The sequence below is a fragment of the Stigmatopora nigra genome, chromosome 15 (assembly GCF_051989575.1).
Source record: "Stigmatopora nigra isolate UIUO_SnigA chromosome 15, RoL_Snig_1.1, whole genome shotgun sequence".
In the NCBI taxonomy this organism is placed as follows: Eukaryota; Metazoa; Chordata; class Actinopteri; order Syngnathiformes; family Syngnathidae; genus Stigmatopora; species Stigmatopora nigra.
Genome location: NC_135522.1, coordinates 8,372,138 through 8,389,930, shown reverse-complemented (window position 1 = coordinate 8,389,930; position 17,793 = coordinate 8,372,138). Strand labels below are relative to the sequence as shown.

At 39.9% G+C, this 17,793-nt stretch overlaps 1 protein-coding gene across 2 annotated transcripts; it reads left to right on the top strand.

Annotated features, from left to right (window-relative positions):
- Window positions 1-4,414: 4,414 nt before the first annotated feature.
- tcf20 (transcription factor 20) lies at window positions 4,415-17,500 on the top strand. Of its 2 annotated transcripts, none has more exons than XM_077734335.1 (6): window positions 4,415-4,502; window positions 6,857-14,647; window positions 14,761-14,854; window positions 15,009-15,058; window positions 15,395-15,476; window positions 16,091-17,500. In XM_077734335.1, exons 2-5 carry the CDS (start codon window positions 7,835-7,837, stop codon window positions 15,452-15,454), a joined length of 7,017 nt encoding a protein of 2,338 aa, XP_077590461.1. In that variant the 5' UTR covers window positions 4,415-4,502; window positions 6,857-7,834; the 3' UTR covers window positions 15,455-15,476; window positions 16,091-17,500. The 2 variants fall into 2 exon arrangements, with proteins under 2 accessions (XP_077590461.1, XP_077590460.1); XM_077734334.1 differs by having other exon boundaries at window positions 4,426-4,743.
- Window positions 17,501-17,793: the final 293 nt, after the last annotated feature.

The following is a 17,793-nucleotide window of genomic DNA, read 5'->3' as shown; positions in this document are numbered from 1 at the left end:
TGGACGTCTATCATCGTCAGTGCCAGTGAAATGGTAAAGTACATTATACAATTTCTAGCCCACTTCTTTCCCACAGTTACCAACTTAACCAGGGGTGGGCAAAGTGGTCCTCAAGGGCCTTGTGGGTGTAGGTTTTTCTTCCAACCGATCCACCCCAGACAGTTTAACCAACAGGGTTTCTGCATAAACAAAAAGCACCTGACTGCAATCCACCAGATTACTGAAAAGTTGCCCTCTTGATACATTGGAACGAAACCCCTTACCCACTGTGGCCCTTTGTGGAATAGTTGGCCCACCCCAGATGTAGACCCTATGGTAGGGGGTGTCTAAACTATCACACAGAGGACCATAGTGGGGGCAGATTTTGTACCAACTGACCCAGCATGAACAGTTAAACCAATGAGGTTTGAGCCAAAACAAGAGGCACCTGACTGAAATCGATTAATTGCACCTTTAAGACGCTATAGATTGGTGGAAATGTATTTTCTTTATAAGTTGGAATGAAAACCTGCATCCACCATGGCCATTGACGTCCAGTTTGGACACCCATACCCTCAAGATCACCCGAAAGGTCTGTATTAAACATAGCTCCCTTTAATTCCTAATGTTTCTTATTGAAACGAACTGCTGTGTAACTTATGTTTAAATATTGTTGGACATATGCCTTATCATATGGCAAATTTAGTGGTTTATAGTGATTCGTCTACATCTGAATTTCTTCCACCAGTAAGATACATTATTCATATATATATATATACTCCTATTGAATTCCTAGTGTGGTGTTATTTTAACAGCTATCACATAGGGCCATACTTTGCCCATAAAAAGACGACCTATAACCACAGTGCATTGGTAAACTTTATGCATTTTTTAACAGTCAATCCCAGTCGAGCATTATGATCGTTTGGATGTAGTGTTTGACATAGCTCGAGTATTTGATATCAGTAGAGGACGTGGTTATACAGTTGCTGGTAGATATCAGTAATAAGACTCCATGTGGTCGCCAAGGAAACTGCTAGAACATCTGCTTGGTGACAAATTGCTTGTACTAATAATATTTTATAGAAATGGGTGAGCTGGAGTGTTGACGGCATTAATTCCATTTAAACAAAATTAGTTGTTTTTTCCCTATACAGTGATTCGCTAGCATACAATGAATGGGTCTTAGTCTTGTCAGTTAAACTACTGTACATTAAAAATATTTGTTAAGTATAACTATATATATATAGTATTCATTAAATATAAATGTATTGGACACGGGATGCAGAATTAAAAACTAAAGCATTAAGTGGATTAAACTCCACTTGGAATCTCTGAAGACTCTGAAGAATATGATTAATAACATCATAAATTATTTAGATGCCTTTCTGCAGCGTGTGGGACTGCATTTATATATCGCCCAACATTTTGGTAGGAATCCAAATTGTACAGTCTGTTAGGGTTGTGACACCCACTGTAGTTTTACAACTTACACATAATTACTATATGGAGCTAAAAATATGTAGAGCATGGACTTTCTCAACCTGCATCCTGCTCCCACATGCTTCCCTTAACTATTTAACAATGTAATTTTGAAACTCTAATGCAAGTAAATGTGATATTTTAAGACACCCACTAAACTTATGGAGAACATGAACTATCAATGCCATATGACATAGATCCTGTGTTCAAAAATAAATTAGTAATAATAGAAATGACAATAACTGACAACATTAATAATCATCACAATTCTACCAATAATAATAATCATCACAATCATACCAATAATAATAATCATAATAATGGCAATAACAATGACAATAATAATCATAACCATACCAATAATAATAATAATCACAATCATACCAATAATAATAATCATAATAATGACACTAACAATGACAATAATAGTCATCACAATCATACCAATAATAATCATTATAATGACAATAATAATCATCACAATCAGACCAATAATAAGAATAATCATAATGATGATAATAATCATAATAATAAAAATAATAACAGAACACCAGCACTTTTATGCTTTTATTTAAACCAAAAAAATTACATAAATCTACTATTAAAGCCCAAAAAGCTAGATTAATTCAATTAAAATAGAAATATATATTGATTACTGGCCCAAACAACATTCTAAAATACTTTAAAAATAATAATATTTTACTCACACCCAATTTATTTTAACTTCCATCCATTCAGCATTCCCATTCAAAATTGATTGGACGTCTGAGTTAAATCAGTGCCTTGTAGGGGCAAAAAAAACTGGATTTTTGGTGTATGTTTGCCGTCATAAACAAAAAAATGTAGTTTCATTCTCCTCTGTGTGCTTTGTGGTTGTTCAATAGATGATTTTGTGACCTTGTCTGTGATGAAACGGCCGCATGTATCCCAGCAGGCATCCCTGTTGATTGGATAGGCCTGGCTGGCTGACTTACTGGTTTTGGCGTATCAATGCACTGCACAGCTATTTTCTTTTGTCGACTCCCTCGCTCCAGAAGTATACAACCGCATGTTGCACACTATTTTCTCGTGAGGAAAATTGAACCTGGATTGTGTGTACACATTAAAATGCGCATGTGAGCCGCCAATGTTTGTAGCCTCAAAATTAGCCGCAGTTAAAGCCCTGTGCTGCAGTTGCTATGGCAACTATGATAGAAATAGACATGTGTCTGCAAAGGAAAGAAATGCATTCATGTGCTTTTAAAAGGGAAAGAATGCACTTTTGATTGATGGCACAATTGACCCAGGTTAATTGTTTTAATGAATATGTCCTGTTTGATTCTTTTCTTTGTATAGCTATGCAGTTTATTGTTATCTTTATGACACAGAGCCTACATAAAGAAATGTGTTTTATTAGACAAAACAGTCTCCATAGACAAACATTAACGTTCTTATTTTGGAGGAAAAAAAGGAACATTTACAGTCCCTTGCTGTGAATTTGAGATGGTGAGATAAACACTACAAAAATGTTTTTGATGTGAAGCCAACTGACAACACATTAATAAAAAAACTGTAATTATAAACCATCATAAAATTAATTTAGCTAATGACCAAAATATACGGTTGAATAGCCTTAAAGTGTATTCGTTCTGTGGATCTAGACGCCCTCAAAATATAAACATGCACAATATTGATTAGGCTGACTGGACAAAACAAGTATTTGATCAACAAAAGCAAGCATTTTTTTTAGTTAGAAAAATCTTGTTGCAATTAATTCATTGATTGATGTCATTATGTTTAGGAATCATTTTTATTTAACCAATATAAAACAACTGCAATTGATGTTTCTGCATTAACTCAATAGCTACCAATGATAGTGATAGATGTCCAATCCATTTTGACTGGGAGGGATGGCAGCACTGGTTCAAAACATGATAATTCATAGCTAATTATCCCACTAATTATCTACTGTTGTAAATGGTGACAAATCAGTTAATTTGGGTCTTTCCTTGTAAATCTTAGGGTACTTATAGGTGATTTCTTGCACATTTTGGGGCATCCCAGTGTCATTTTCTGTGCATTTTGAATCTTTTCTTTTAGGGTAGTTCTTACGACCCCCTTGAAAATGAAATGGTTAATCTCAAGAGGGTATCCTTTATAAATTCAAATTTAGTGGGTCAATTGTGCCATCAATCAAAAGTGAATTCTTTCCTTTTAAAACCACATGGATGCATTTCTTTCCCTGGCAGACATTTCTATTTCTTCGCCCACTGTAGATATTATAGTATATTTTTGCTAATTTTTTTTTGTGTGACCATGAATGGTTGTTTGTCTCCTTGTGCCCTGCGATTGGCTGTCCACCAATTCAGGGTGTCCCTCCTCCTTTGGCCTGAAGTCAGCTGGGATTGGCTCCAGCACCCCCGCGACCCTAGTGAGGATAAAGTGGTTCAGAAAATGAGAGATAATAATAATATATAGGCAATATATCTGTAATATAGGCCCATATTCTGTGCAGGCTCATGTTGTTGCTGTCATTTTACACTTGGGCCCTCAAGATAGTAACTATAATTCACTTTCATTGAAGGTGAAACAAGAACAAAGGAACGCTGTTGTAAGAAAAAAATTCCATCAGTACCGATTAATAACAAAAAGCATTTAGTATTGGGAAAATGTCTCTTATAGTTTGGAAATAGCTAAAAATCTGAGAAATAAAAAGAGAAGGAAGAGATGTCATGTAGAAGCGAAGGAGGGGATGCAGGGAATGTTTTGTGTGTGTTGCATGAAAAAAAAAACATGTCTTAGGGAAAGGAGCATCTGAGGAATGTATGCAAATGTGTTTAGGGGCGGAAAGTGACGTTAGCTCGCTTTGCAAAAACCATCGTTATACTTGAAAGTAGGTGCAATCACATCAGTGGTGAGTGAAAAAAGAAAAGAGGGAGAGAGGATAGAGGAGAGGGAGGAGAGGAGAGGAGAGAAGAAGGGGCGGGGGTGACAGTGTGGACCTCACCGCTGACGGGACCCACAGGCACCCTGATTGTGCCCTGCTCTCATCATTTCTGGAGGTGAGGACAAAAGGGGGAAAAAGAGGGGGAAATCGGAAGAGAGGCCCCTGGTTCTGACTGTGGTGACGGCTTTCCCTCCCCGAATTTGATCACCGATGCTCGGGGTTTCCTGGACCCATCCAGGCTGAAGGGAAAAGCGGCGTAGCTTTCTACTCCACACTGGGGTTTCCTGCCACAACATCGGGATTGTCAAAAAGGAAGCTTTCAGTCTAAGCAGGGCCTTGTATTGTTACGATTTCAGGTATGTGTATAAAGGGATGTTAGCTAGCCTTAGAGCGATGTTCGGAATGGGGAAAAAGACGGCCGGTAGAGTGATGCTAATCATCTCGCATCACGTCTTCTTGCATGTTTCCTCCATACACGTTAGCTAACCCAGTTTGTCGCTGTTCCACTCAATGTGATGTGGAACAGCTACACTTAATCGCTTCAGTTGCTAGCTTACACGCCGCCTTTCAGCCTTTCGTGCTCTCGTTTTGCATGGAAAAGCAAGGAAAAAAAAGCCTTAATTAGCTGTCTTGCTAGATTTGCCCAGTACAGCTCATAGCGTTGTTAGCTTCTAATTTGCAGCATGTGAGCTAACGCTAAACTCAAACATATCAAAAAGAAAGCAGTGCCAAAAGATCATTGCAATGCGTAAAGCTTGTCATTGGCTAAAAACAACATAATGTATTGCTTGCGGTCTAAATGTGATGCAATAATAGGATTGCGTATGCTCTTACTCATATGATAGCCATATTCATGATATTACAGAGGCAGTTTTTTTTTACTGTTGGTCGTGATCAGAGAGCTACTGTGATTCATTAGTAATCAACATACAAGGGTGGAGATCAATAAAATCCTTTTAACTGTACAGACTTTTCATTATATCAGCCTGCAAGACTGGACTGGCATGTTTTGAAGAAAATGTCTGATGCATGCATTGCTTGTTTTTGTGCTATGATCCATCATGGGTTAACTTGTCACTCATGTGCAACCTATTGTCAAAAAAATCATATTTTGGGTCTTGTAGGCCATCATTGGATACCATCTAATATAATTAAGTGGCTTCATGACCCAAAATATGTTGTCCAAATAAATGTGGTTGCAAGGTTTGCAGGTTATGGTTTTGATTTTGATTTTTTTAATGACCAAAAATCTCTTTCCCTGTAAATATTAAGGCTAACTAAGACTATTTTCTGGTCTGTCACTTTTACCCAAGGTCAAAATCAATACATAAATACGCATGTGTCCCTATGTGCTGTATTATTGATTATTAATTAGCAGAATGTCAATGAGAACAATATTTATACAATCTGATTGCAACCTCTCAATGGCGTTTTGCTTTTATTTTTAGATATCATAACATTATAGTCCTTTTTTGGCCTGTTTAGATGAAATGGAAAAATAAGGCATTGGAAATATTTTCCACTATTCATCATCCTTGCAGTGATCATAGCTTTTGATTCATTTTTATCTCTGAGAATGCAGTCTGACAAAAATGTTTTTTTTTGCTGCACAGCAATAGATTTAAACTAGGAGGACTCATTGTAAATGCCCATATTATAGCGTGATTGACGACGTCAGACGTCACGCCAGGAATAGTAGTCAATGCTTTAAATTGATACACTGCAAAGGGGTTGATAATTAGATTATAATGATTGGCTTTATGGTATACTATTGAAAGCACAATTGCCCAAATGTGTTAAAAGGCAATAAATCAATCTGTTTGTGGGAAAAAAAGTAGACAACACAAGCTTGACACCTATGGAATTTATTACATATATTTATATTTTTTGTAAGAACATTCCAAATGTAGTTTATACAGTAATCTACACTTATATTGCAAATCGCATTTACTTTTTTTAGTTGAAAAAGACCTACTGTGCCAAGCATAAGCATAATGTATTACTGATCAGCCACTTTATGATTTCTGATACAGTATCATTTTGTAATACATACAATAGCTTTTAATTCATTATAATTCAGTCTGTTAGACAGGTGATATTCGGTTTTGGTGGCAATGGATGACATATTTATCTGGTAATATGATCGTGTTTCCTTATGGTTTTGTCTCGTGTAATTGAGGCCAAATTGTAGTTCTTTAATATAGTCTTTTGTATTTTAAAGTGTATACATTGTATAATGATGACATATAGTAAGAGCATGGGCATGAATTAATGACATTCTTTTACACTTACTGACCTTAAAGTTATAAAAGATAAATGTAAGTCATGCATTTGCCAGTGTAATCTTGACATATCATTTATTACACAAGGTTAAATTGAGCTATAACATGTTTGTAGGACGTCTTCATTGTATGCCATATTGTTTTGTCGGTCACTTGCTGACTAATACTTTTTTTCTTTTCCCAACAGACTTGTAAGCCTCTGGTCAGCAGCGGCTGGAAAAATAATTTATCCACATAGTGTTACTGAGGGGAAAAAACAAGGAATGGACTTTGAAAGCACTGAACCTGGAAGTGGAATAAATGGATTATCTTCCTTTTTATGAAACAAGTTCCCTTGGAACTGGGTAGAATGAAATGATGGTTGATAGACGATACCAAAGGTAAGAAAACTAAATGCTGAAGTCCCAGTAGAGCATCAAGAAGAATCTACTCACAGAAATCATGAAATAGGAGGGACCAAATACGCTGGACCCAGAAGAAAGCACAAAGTCACACAAAAAAAGAACCTACACGTAAAATGAGAATGACCAAGAAGTGAAAGTATTGTGCTGCAGCCAAGAGTGGAATATAAATGAAGTTCTGGAAAGTATTTTGCAAGTCAGTTCAAGGATTTTTTGACGCAACTCATCTCACACAAGTGTGTTCCACTTTCTGGCAAAATTATACAAATTAACAAAGAAAAGTAATTCTTCACAGAATTCCGTTTCAATGGAATATACATTTCTTTGCACAATTGCAATTGTATCATTCCATAATATTTCTCCTCAAAAAGACTTGTTTGCTGAAGCTTTTGTGGTTCAGCGTCTGCAAGAGAGACATTTAAAGCTGCCTTACATACTTGCGTGTTAGTCATCCATGATATATTCTTGATGCCAAACTGCGTGAACTATAGAAACAATGACTACAAATCCGCTGTGATGTGAACTTTTTTTAAGTGGTAATAACCATACACCATTGCCACAAAAAAAGTGGGAACAGTTTTTCTTTTTGATACGAACATCCAAACAAATGTTCTCGTCGTGCATATAGGAATTACATTTAAAAAGAAAATTTTCCACTTTCTTCTGCATCCATGAATGCTGTGATTTGCCCTTTATTTATACATCAGGGGCATTTCCCACTGGCATTTATCAGTGTGGTTTTTCTTTAACTCAAAAGGAAAAACATGCAGAACTTTTCTAATAGCCCCACTCCCCATACTCTCGCCTCTGGTTTTGGTATGAGGAGTGGAGGTGGACCGCCATACCCACCTCAACCAGCAGAACCCCAGTTGTCTCCAAGGATGGCAGAGGATTATGCAGCATTGCAACAGCAAAGCCTGCTCAGAGGCCATCCCCACTCCAATCAAGCTAGCTCCATGCTTGCTTACAATGCTCGAAACAGAGGCATTGTGGAGTCGCCCACACAGGGCAACATTCACAGCAGTAGTAACAACCATTACAGGAAGGACGCAATGGATTATTATTTTTCACTGGGAGCAAAGGACAAAAACAGAAGAGGAGGTCTGGTCTATGGAACAGGATTTGCTTACCCAAATATTGATGGACATATCCCTCCACAGTACAGACATTCTGCCGCTGGGTCTGTGTTATCATCCGGCCTCATGTCACAATATTCAGTAGACTATGGGCCTAACAGTGGTTCAGGTGGGGCATCTGCAGCATTCCCTCCTCATCAATACACTATGAGTCAGAACGCTGCAATGCAGTCCATGCCAGCTTCTCAAAGCCGCCAACCTGGGCAAACATATTCTCCTGTCCAACATGGGCAGCAGCATCGGAGTTATCCAAGCTCTGGGCACAGAATGACCCCTCAATATCCACAATACTCCCCACAGCCTGGAGTCTCATCTGGGTCATCGGGAATGTACAGCCCCCCTCCACAGAGATATGTTGACGGGACTGCCAACACCGGTTTTGACCCCAAAGTCAACAGTTCGCACAATGTCAACTCAAGTGCAAACTCTGTCTCCGGTTCAGCTGCTGCTAACAATATGGGACCAGTGGAAAGCCTTCAGCAGCGTTACCATGCAGCAAATTATTCTGGATATATTCCACAAACGCAAATGCTTCATAAGGAAGGTACCCTGCAGCATTGCAACACACCGCACAATTTAGGTGTTGGTTATGACAACCCTGTTAAAATGCAGCACCAAGGCCCAACTCAAACCACAGTATATGGCAAACATCAACAGACCTCTACCCCCAGCATACCTCACACAACATCTCAAGAAATAGCCAAATCCCCAACGCATCCTCAACAAAGTCAGATAAACCAAAACCTCAGTCCAATATCCAACCCGTCCCCAGCTGCCTCCGCAGTACATTCGCCAAGCTGTAGTTCCACGCCTTCCCCTTTGATGGGGGTTTCAGAACCCTATGTACACCCCTCAGGCCCTTCCCACTCTTCATCTACCGTCCACAACAGCGGCCAGAGTCATAGGTTAATTCAGGCTGTTTCGCAGTTAAGTCCGACGCCAAACTCAAACAGTAGCATCAGTAGTTGTGGTAGCAATGGCAGTCATAAAGGTCATGGAGTAAACAGTGTGCCACCTCCAAGTGGCAACAAAGCTGGTCCAAGTTCAGGACTTGTTCCTCACGAAGAAGGTCTCTCTAGTTATTCATCTTCTTCATTTGGGAAAATGCAGGATGCAGGACTAAGTAGTCTTAATGCTTTGAGCTCCCAGGTAGCTAATTTACCCAACACCATTCATCACATGGTACGTACTGACACTGCATGTTCACAGAAAAAAGGGAAAGATGCTGGACAGGTCCAACCTACAACTCATAGTGTTCCTCCATTGGAACCAAGAAGTAGAAATGTAACTACAGTTTCAAGTACTGGTACGGTAAAAGATAGAACTGTTGTTGGAGTTTCTGAAAGTGGTGGTCCAGAGACTGTTGCTGATGAAGAGGCCTCTTATATGCCTGCTGAGACCAAGACAGAACAAGAGGATCATTTGATAGAGGGACATCAAGGAATGAGGCAGATGAGTGGTGCTAGCAATATATCTGAACCAAATCTTTACAATCACCTTCAGAGTCAAAACGACCCACAATCTGGTCAGACATTGAATGCTAATACATTTACACACAAGTCACCACCAAAAGAAATTCTCTCTAAAGCAAATGCTGCTTCTAACTTAACATCACCTGCTTCTGGATGTTTTTCCCCAGAGGTGGATCCAGATTCACATTCAAAACCCCCAGTTTCCTCACCTGCCACCTGTATTATTCCTTCCCCTCAGTCAAACTGTGTATCGCAACCTAGTTTATTGAATAATAACTCAAGAGCTGGCCTAAAGAAAAGTGTCGAAATAAAAAATGAACAAATCAAAACGGAACATGAAGAGGGAGCCGAAAATGTGGAGAAAGACAATAGTGAAATGCTACGAGATGGAGACATTGACAGAAAGCAAGGCCAGGATAAAGAAAATGTGTTGCACACTGCTTCCCCGGCCCATAATCAGAGTGAACAAAAAGCAACATCTGAAGAGCAGTTAAGCGTTGGTGTGATTGTTTCAGCTCGTTCTGAGGGAAGTCAAGTTGAAAAAAGCAAGCAACCCCAAGACTTCTGTTTGAAGGAGAAGCAATCACAATCCTATTTGAAGGAGTCCACGAGTCATAATGGCGAGGGAAGTATTGATCTTAGTCGATATTCATCGCAACACCCGAAAATAAATCTTGAACAGGCCCAGAATCTCCACCAGTTTGGATCACATAAGTACGGTTTTGCTGGCTCAACATATGGCTCAGATGCGTCAATGGGCAAAAAAGGAAGGACTGTCCCATCAAGTGTAAATGAATCCAGTTCCAGAAACTATCAGCAATCTCACCCTGCTTATGGCTCTGAGTATTCAAAAGATTTGACTTCTCTAACAGAGGCATTTGGGAAGAGGGGGCAAGCAATCGGAACGAAAGGCCAAGAGGACATAACTCAAATTCATCAATTCCCTAGCCTTTTACAAGAGGTTCTTCAAGGTTATAATTTAGATCGACGTTATGGAAGACCAGAACAGGCTTTTCCTGCACATCTCCAATTACAACAACAATTTCAAACAAGATACCCATATGGTATGACAGAACATATGAGGATGGTAGATAGTGCATCCAGTGGCAACCCATTGGGCCAAATGGCCACCACTGGAAAGCCACGACACCCGAATAATCGGCATGGAAGTAAAACCAATTTTGCCACGGGACGTCAACCCTCAACAAAGCTGGAGGCTTCCAGTACCCAGATAAATCAAAATACTGCAAAAAAAGAATCGGCTTACTCCGAGGATCATTTAACACAAGGTTCAGATGTACAAGGAATCCAACCAAAACAAATCAATTTAGCGGACTACTCTCTTCCACAAAGAAAAACGTCCACATCTTCTGCTGTACAGGAGCTCCTTTTACAAGAACCTGAGCCACTGAAAGGGTGCACCGGTCAAGCGGATTCTCAGAAGTCAGAACGTCGCTCTGTCATCTGCGATGTGTCACCAAACAGACGTAGCACACCAGAAAAAGACAGAGAAAATAACAGAGAGCGGGAGAAAAATCAGAGTGCGGCCTCAGTTATTCAACAGTCATTTTCTTCCCCAGTATCAGTCAATGATTTGGGTAAACAAGAAATTTTAGATAAAAAAGCAGTAAAAATTGAAATGGCAGCCAAAGAGATTGCTCCAAATACAGATTTTCACGCCAGTGGGGGAAGTAATGAGAGTGATATGGAATATTCCTCAAAACCTGTTCAGTCATCTATTGTGCTCAATTCTGACCCGTATAGGCACATGTTGCCCCATTCTCTAAGCATAAATCCTTTATCTTCACCACCGAGACATCACCCACATCCCCATGGTATAGATTTAGGAACAAGCAATTCCAACAGTTTCCCTGGTTATCGTTTTGGAGACACAAGAGACAGTAATATGCCACGTGGCCACCCTCATTTTCCAGCCCACCATCCATATCACAGTTTATCACCACAGCCTCAAACTACAAATAAACTTCAAATCTATCCTCACCATCGTGGTTCGTTCCAACATTCAAATGAAATAACTGATTGGGTGAAAACAATGAACAGGTCTACCAAGGATGTAACAATGATGCCAAGTTCTTCCCCAGGAAGACATAAAGTTGGCCTGTCAGAGCACATACAGAGGATGATCCCGCAAACAGACTTGCACAATGATCAACATGCAACCAAAAGCATGCTTCATCAACAAGGTGGATTCTATGAAATGAAAATGTGGGAGCCGCCACACCCAAGTCGAGAGGGCGTTAGAATGCTTGAGGGTGATTCTGCCTACAGAACACATGCACCTCCTCCACCATTATCTGTTTCACAGGGAACTTTGCCCCATCATAAAGCTCATGGCTCAAATACAACTGAACACGAAGAAGCTAAACGTCCCTGCCTCCCATCTTCATTCAACGCCACTAAACCGCAAACGGACATAACTTCTACTCAACCAAGAGTGCAACGGCAAACAAAGCCCGGTGGTCCTGGAGAGACAAATCCTCTAATGTTGAGAAGGAGAGTACGTTCTTTTATCTCTCCAATTCCTGCCAAAAGGCTACTACAGGATCCATCTCAGCAGAGGGTGGTTACAAATTCACACCCTTCTGTGGTTCCCTCAGAGTCAAACCATGACAATGACGATGAAACAACCTCATCTGATGTTCTACAGCTCACTTCCTCATTGTCTGGCGATAATTCTTTTCCTAAATCTCTGTCTCCATCAAGTGGAAATATAAAGGCCTTGCCTTCAAAGAAAGGACGTGGTTTGAAACTTGAGGCAATAGTTCAGAAAATATCACCAAGCGTGTCAAAGTCTGCAGTCAATGTTGATGATGGAACAAGCCAATACCCTGGCTTTTCTAATGCAACACAGTTCAGTGATTCACAGGACCAGGAACTAAACCATTATTCACGTTCTACAGCAGGGGATGATAGTTTTGAAGATGTTCACTCATTAAATGAAATGATGCCATTCAGAAGTGTAGATGAGACTGGCCCATTGCCGCTGTCCGCCTACCCATGTGATCCACAAACTGGCAGACAAAAAGACTTTGACTTTGGGTTAGGAGCTTCTGTGGTATCAGCGTCTGGCGAAAAGGAGGAGTTTGCGTTGCTAGGACCTTTACCACCTCCTCCACCAGTTCCTCGTCCAGTTCAGGGTTCTCCACCTCCATCTTCATCTGCGCTGTCGGACATTCAGCATTTCACCAATACCTACCAGCAGCTTGAAACAAGGAGAGGTGAGCAGTCTGCTGCTAACCTTCTTCGACAGAAAATTCAAGAATCGGACATGGGATTTGATGATTATACTGGAAATGACTACTACAGAGCTACCTCACATCAGATGTGCTCTCCTCGACCAAATCTATCAGGACGGGATTGTAAGACTCCAGAGAGTGGAGTGCCTAAAGGCTATTTTCCATCTGGCAAAAAAAAGGGAAGACCAGTTGGAAGTGTGAATAAACAAAAGCGTGCTCAAGGCCAAGTCCAATTACCAATCCAATCTCCAGCTCAAGGCATGATTCCAAATCCTGCTCAACTGCCACCAATTCCCATTACAGCTTGCGCTTCAATACCAGACCCAATTGAAACTACAAGTGACGAAATCCCCATATTAGAAAACAAAAGCACTCCTCCACTAACCCCTCCCATTTTAACCCAGGTTGTTAAAATGGATGTTGATAGTGAACCCACTGAACCAGAGATTGATGTCAAACCTGTGAGACGGCGGCGCAAAGGTTTGAATGATGAAGATGAATCCCCAGAAAGAAGAGGACGTCAGAGGATTAGAAGAGGGGGGGCACCAGCACCGGCAAGAGATAACCCAGAAATCCAGTTAGGGGCAAAAGGGACTAACAGCACTAGTAGAGCATTCCTTAACCCCAAAAGCCTTTTTATTCCACACATTCACGTGGAGAACAAAATACCAGAGATTGGGTCAGTGTGCTCCATTGTAAATGCTGAAGATGACAAGTTGAAAGGAGAACGTGGTTCGATTGGAGGGAAACCAGGTGGTAGTGTAATTGATTCTTCAACAAGCTCAACTCTTTTCTCAAAAAGAGAATCGGAGATGAGGGAGATAGACCAGGCTGAATCTTCCCTTCAGTCGGGAAAAGCGCTCCCCTCATCTGACTATGTGGTTTCAGGACCTACTCTTACCGAAACTAAACACTCTGGCCGTCAGCTTTGCTGCCTATGTAAAAAATGGGCCAATTACAAACACCTTGGAGATCTTTATGGGCCTTTCTATCCTGCGGAATATGCTGCCAAGCTTCCCAAAAACCAGCCCCAGGTTCGACAATGTCATACAACCCCAGCTGCGACCAAACCTGCCCCAACCTCAGAAATTGGCTTGAATGCTTTCGATGCTTTGCTTAACCTACAAAAACATGTTCTTTTGTCCAGGCCCATGGCTATGAGTAGTAACTGCTCCGTGAGTTTGGATTCAAACCTAAAAACTCCTTTCTTAGCTTATAGGGAAAATATGATTGGGGAGACCAGCGCCATTGCCTCTTCCTATACCACCAATAAATCTTTATCCTGGGAAATGAACCCTGATATCAGACCTATTCCTGATCTAAAAAGAGAGATAGATTTCGACTCTGAACAGCAGCAGCAGCAGCAGCCGGTTCCAACTCAGCAGCAAGGGCAGCCAGCAGATGAAGGCCAACAACGACCGCAACACAGAAAGCTGACCTCGCACCCACGCTATAAACGGAGGCACAAGTCTAGTGAGAAAACCCCCAGAATGGTGCCATCGAACAGTAAGGCGTCCCTGCCGTTCCAGCCTCCGCCACCAGCTTTGGACTCCCTGGGACCATTGGCCCAGCTCGCCCAGTTGCCCCAGATGCCCATGGACCCAGAGGAGTTGTGGGTACACGAAGGATGCATCGTATGGACCAGTGGCGTATACCTCGTCAATGGAAGACTGTATGGGCTGCAGGAGGCACTAGATGGTGCCAGAGAAACAGTAAGTATGGACTACATTTGATCCGTTTCTTTCTGTAGTTTGTGTAATGTAAGAAACGCTGTGTTGTATAGATGGCTTAATTGATGGTGTGCATTTCTGCTTTATTGTCTTAGAGCTGTTCATACTGTGAGATGGTTGGCTCGACTCTAGGCTGCTACAGTAAAGGCTGTATACGTCGATATCACTATCACTGTGCCATTGAAACGGGTGAGCAAAAAGCTGAAATGAATACAAATATTTTGTATAACTTAAAGATGTTATTTTTCATAACCTTGTCATATCAGATGCACCCACCGTTCTTTATAGTCAAATTTTATATGGCAGTCTTGTTTTAAAATAATATTTTCTCCTTCCATTCCAGATTGTTCTCTAAATGAAGATAACTTCTCGCTGCGGTGTCCAAAGCACAAGGTAAAAAAGGCAAAATTTTACTTGGGGCTGGTGCTTTAATAGCATTGAAAAGGCAACTATTGAAGTCTCTGCTGTTGGTCGTGCTTTTTGCCTCAACTCCATTCAATGAAGGGAGTCAATAAGTGAGTTTTTGAGTGTGACTTCAGACAGCCTCCACCTCTGACGCCCCATTAGTCGAGCAATAGAGCTCACCTAATAACCCTGGTACAAATATAACGCTTTAAAAATTGCAGGGTTATTTTGTAATGGTACATGTTATTAACTTACTGTTTGATTCTAAAGTGATTTTTTTATTACTGGTTTTGACTTTTTTTGGGTCATCTCTTTCTCCTTTAGCTTACCCAGAATGTCCGGCCCGCCAAGTCGATGTACCTTGAGCAGTCCGAGAGAGGATGAGACGAATTCAGTCTGGAAAGCAGTAAGTGCATTTTGGACCTTGAATTTTTTTTACCAATAAGAAAACACTTTTGGTTACAAATTATCAAAGGTTTATGTGTTAATGTTCACTTGAAGTATTTAAATAGATCAATACTAATTAATTTTGCATATTTCCACATAGTTTTATTCATTGTTACCTGCATCTTTGGTTGAACTACCTTTTGTCAGTGAGGGCTATTTTTTTTCTTGCAATTCATATTAATAAAAATTAAATATATACATTACTGTTTTCCGCACTTATACAAGTATACAAGGAAAAGACCCACTGAGTCATCAGAGGGCACCCCCCTAATATTGTTGTCTTGAAACTTAGGAAGATGTTGATATCGGTCGTGCATGTTACAATTGAAATTTCTCGGAATTTTGTCTCGTATAAACCGCCCTCAATTCACCTGAAAGAAAGTAAACTGAAACAAAACAGTTAAAAGTGAAAAATCATGATATCAAGTACCATTATGTTAATTTCCTAGGGAATAATGGTGCTTAGATCTCTAAGGTCTGCTGTATCCAGATTTTTTTCTTTATCATCTAGCTATGAAATTATAGAATTACATTTTTTTTTTACACAGTACAGTATATTTCTTTCTCTTTTAGTTCTGGTTTGGACAAGAGTCGGCTTAGAGACGAGACTTGTTATGAAGATGATTTGCCTGGGGCTGAGCAACAATAGGGAATGTATAATTTCAATAGGAATCGGCATCATCTACATTCAAGACTATACAGAAAAAGGTCAGCATTATTGCTCTTTTCACTTCAAAGCAGAAGAAGATGAATACATGCAGCTAAGATGAACAAAGCAGAAGGAAAAAAGACTTGAAAGGAAACATTGAGATCGAAGTGGAATAAAATGACAAGTGCAACAAAAGGAACTTTTTCCATCAAGAACAAAAGAAGCAAATTTCTTGCCTGGGCTTTTTGTTTAATACCCTCTAAGTGTTATTCACCACCATCACCACCACCTCTTTTAACATTTACCTTTTTCTGGATCTTCTTTTGACTATTTTAAGGAGGCCTGTTGGGATAAAACAGGGTTTCACGCAGAGAAAAAAAAGTGATTTGGATTTCTCTGGCAAATAGTATTTTAACTCATATCAAGATGAAGAATCCATATTTCTATTTTAGCCTTCATTATTATTTTTCTATCATCATCAGTATTTACCCATAATGATGAAATGGATGTATCTCACTTTTTATTCATTCAGAACATTAATTGGCTGCTTTTTTCCTCCCTTCATTTTTTTTTTTCATTCCCGTAGAGGGAGAAGCCAAATTGATGTCCTGGAATGTCAGGGTCAAGTTTGCCACAAAGACATTTATTGCCTTGGAGAACGGACATCTGTTGCCTTTCAATAGAGTGTGTGTATGTGTGTATGTGTGTGTGTGTGTGTGTGTGAGTGAGTGGGAGAGAAAGAAAGTGCTATACCATTCTGGTCCTTTTTGAAGTGTTCTTATTTTTCATCATGAGCTTTTTACGGTACAGCAAGTATTCCTGAAAAAATCAGATGGACACAGTCTTATTTTTGGAGTACATATGTTCATAATGTGCACAGAGAAGGTCGAAAGGTGAACCAATGTTCAGGTCGTCTTTGACATGCCGAGTGGACTGAGATGGATTTTAAGCAAGGTTCACATTGTGGAACTGTGTATTGGATATTGGAATTGTGACCTCAGTCACTTCAACTATAATGGGGAATTAGAACCACATGTCAAGGAAATCTGATTGGCCAGTTGGATGTATGGGCGTATGGGGACCAAGTTTTGGCCAGGTCAGTTTGAAGCGGGAGTTTGAAAATCCATTCAGAAAAGGCATTGCCATTCGATTTTAAACTGTGTCAGTCGTACATGGTGTTGTCTTGATCATTTTTTTATTATTATTCTTGTACAAAGTTAAAAAAAACAAAAAACAAGCTTAAAGACTGCAGTAACACTATCAGAAACATGTTGTATCACAAAAGTTGTCAATATGTATATGAATTAAGAATACACTTAAATGCTTCAACAATGCTCTTTTTTTCCTGGGCATCGTTTTTTTTTATATATTCGAGAATACCTAATATCTAAAAAAAAAAAAAAATGGGAGGATGGCTGATTGAAATTTTGTTCCCATGCCATTGAGTACCACTATTAGCCGGCTCAATTGCAGTGTTTACTAAACTGACAAAAGAGAGTCTAATTACGCATTATTTTGTAATGGTCTTTTTTCAATGCAGTATTCACAACATCGTGACCCTAAAATTAGGCCATACACCCATTTTGGCTATGGAGCGTATATCTAACAAAAACAAGTATTATAGTTT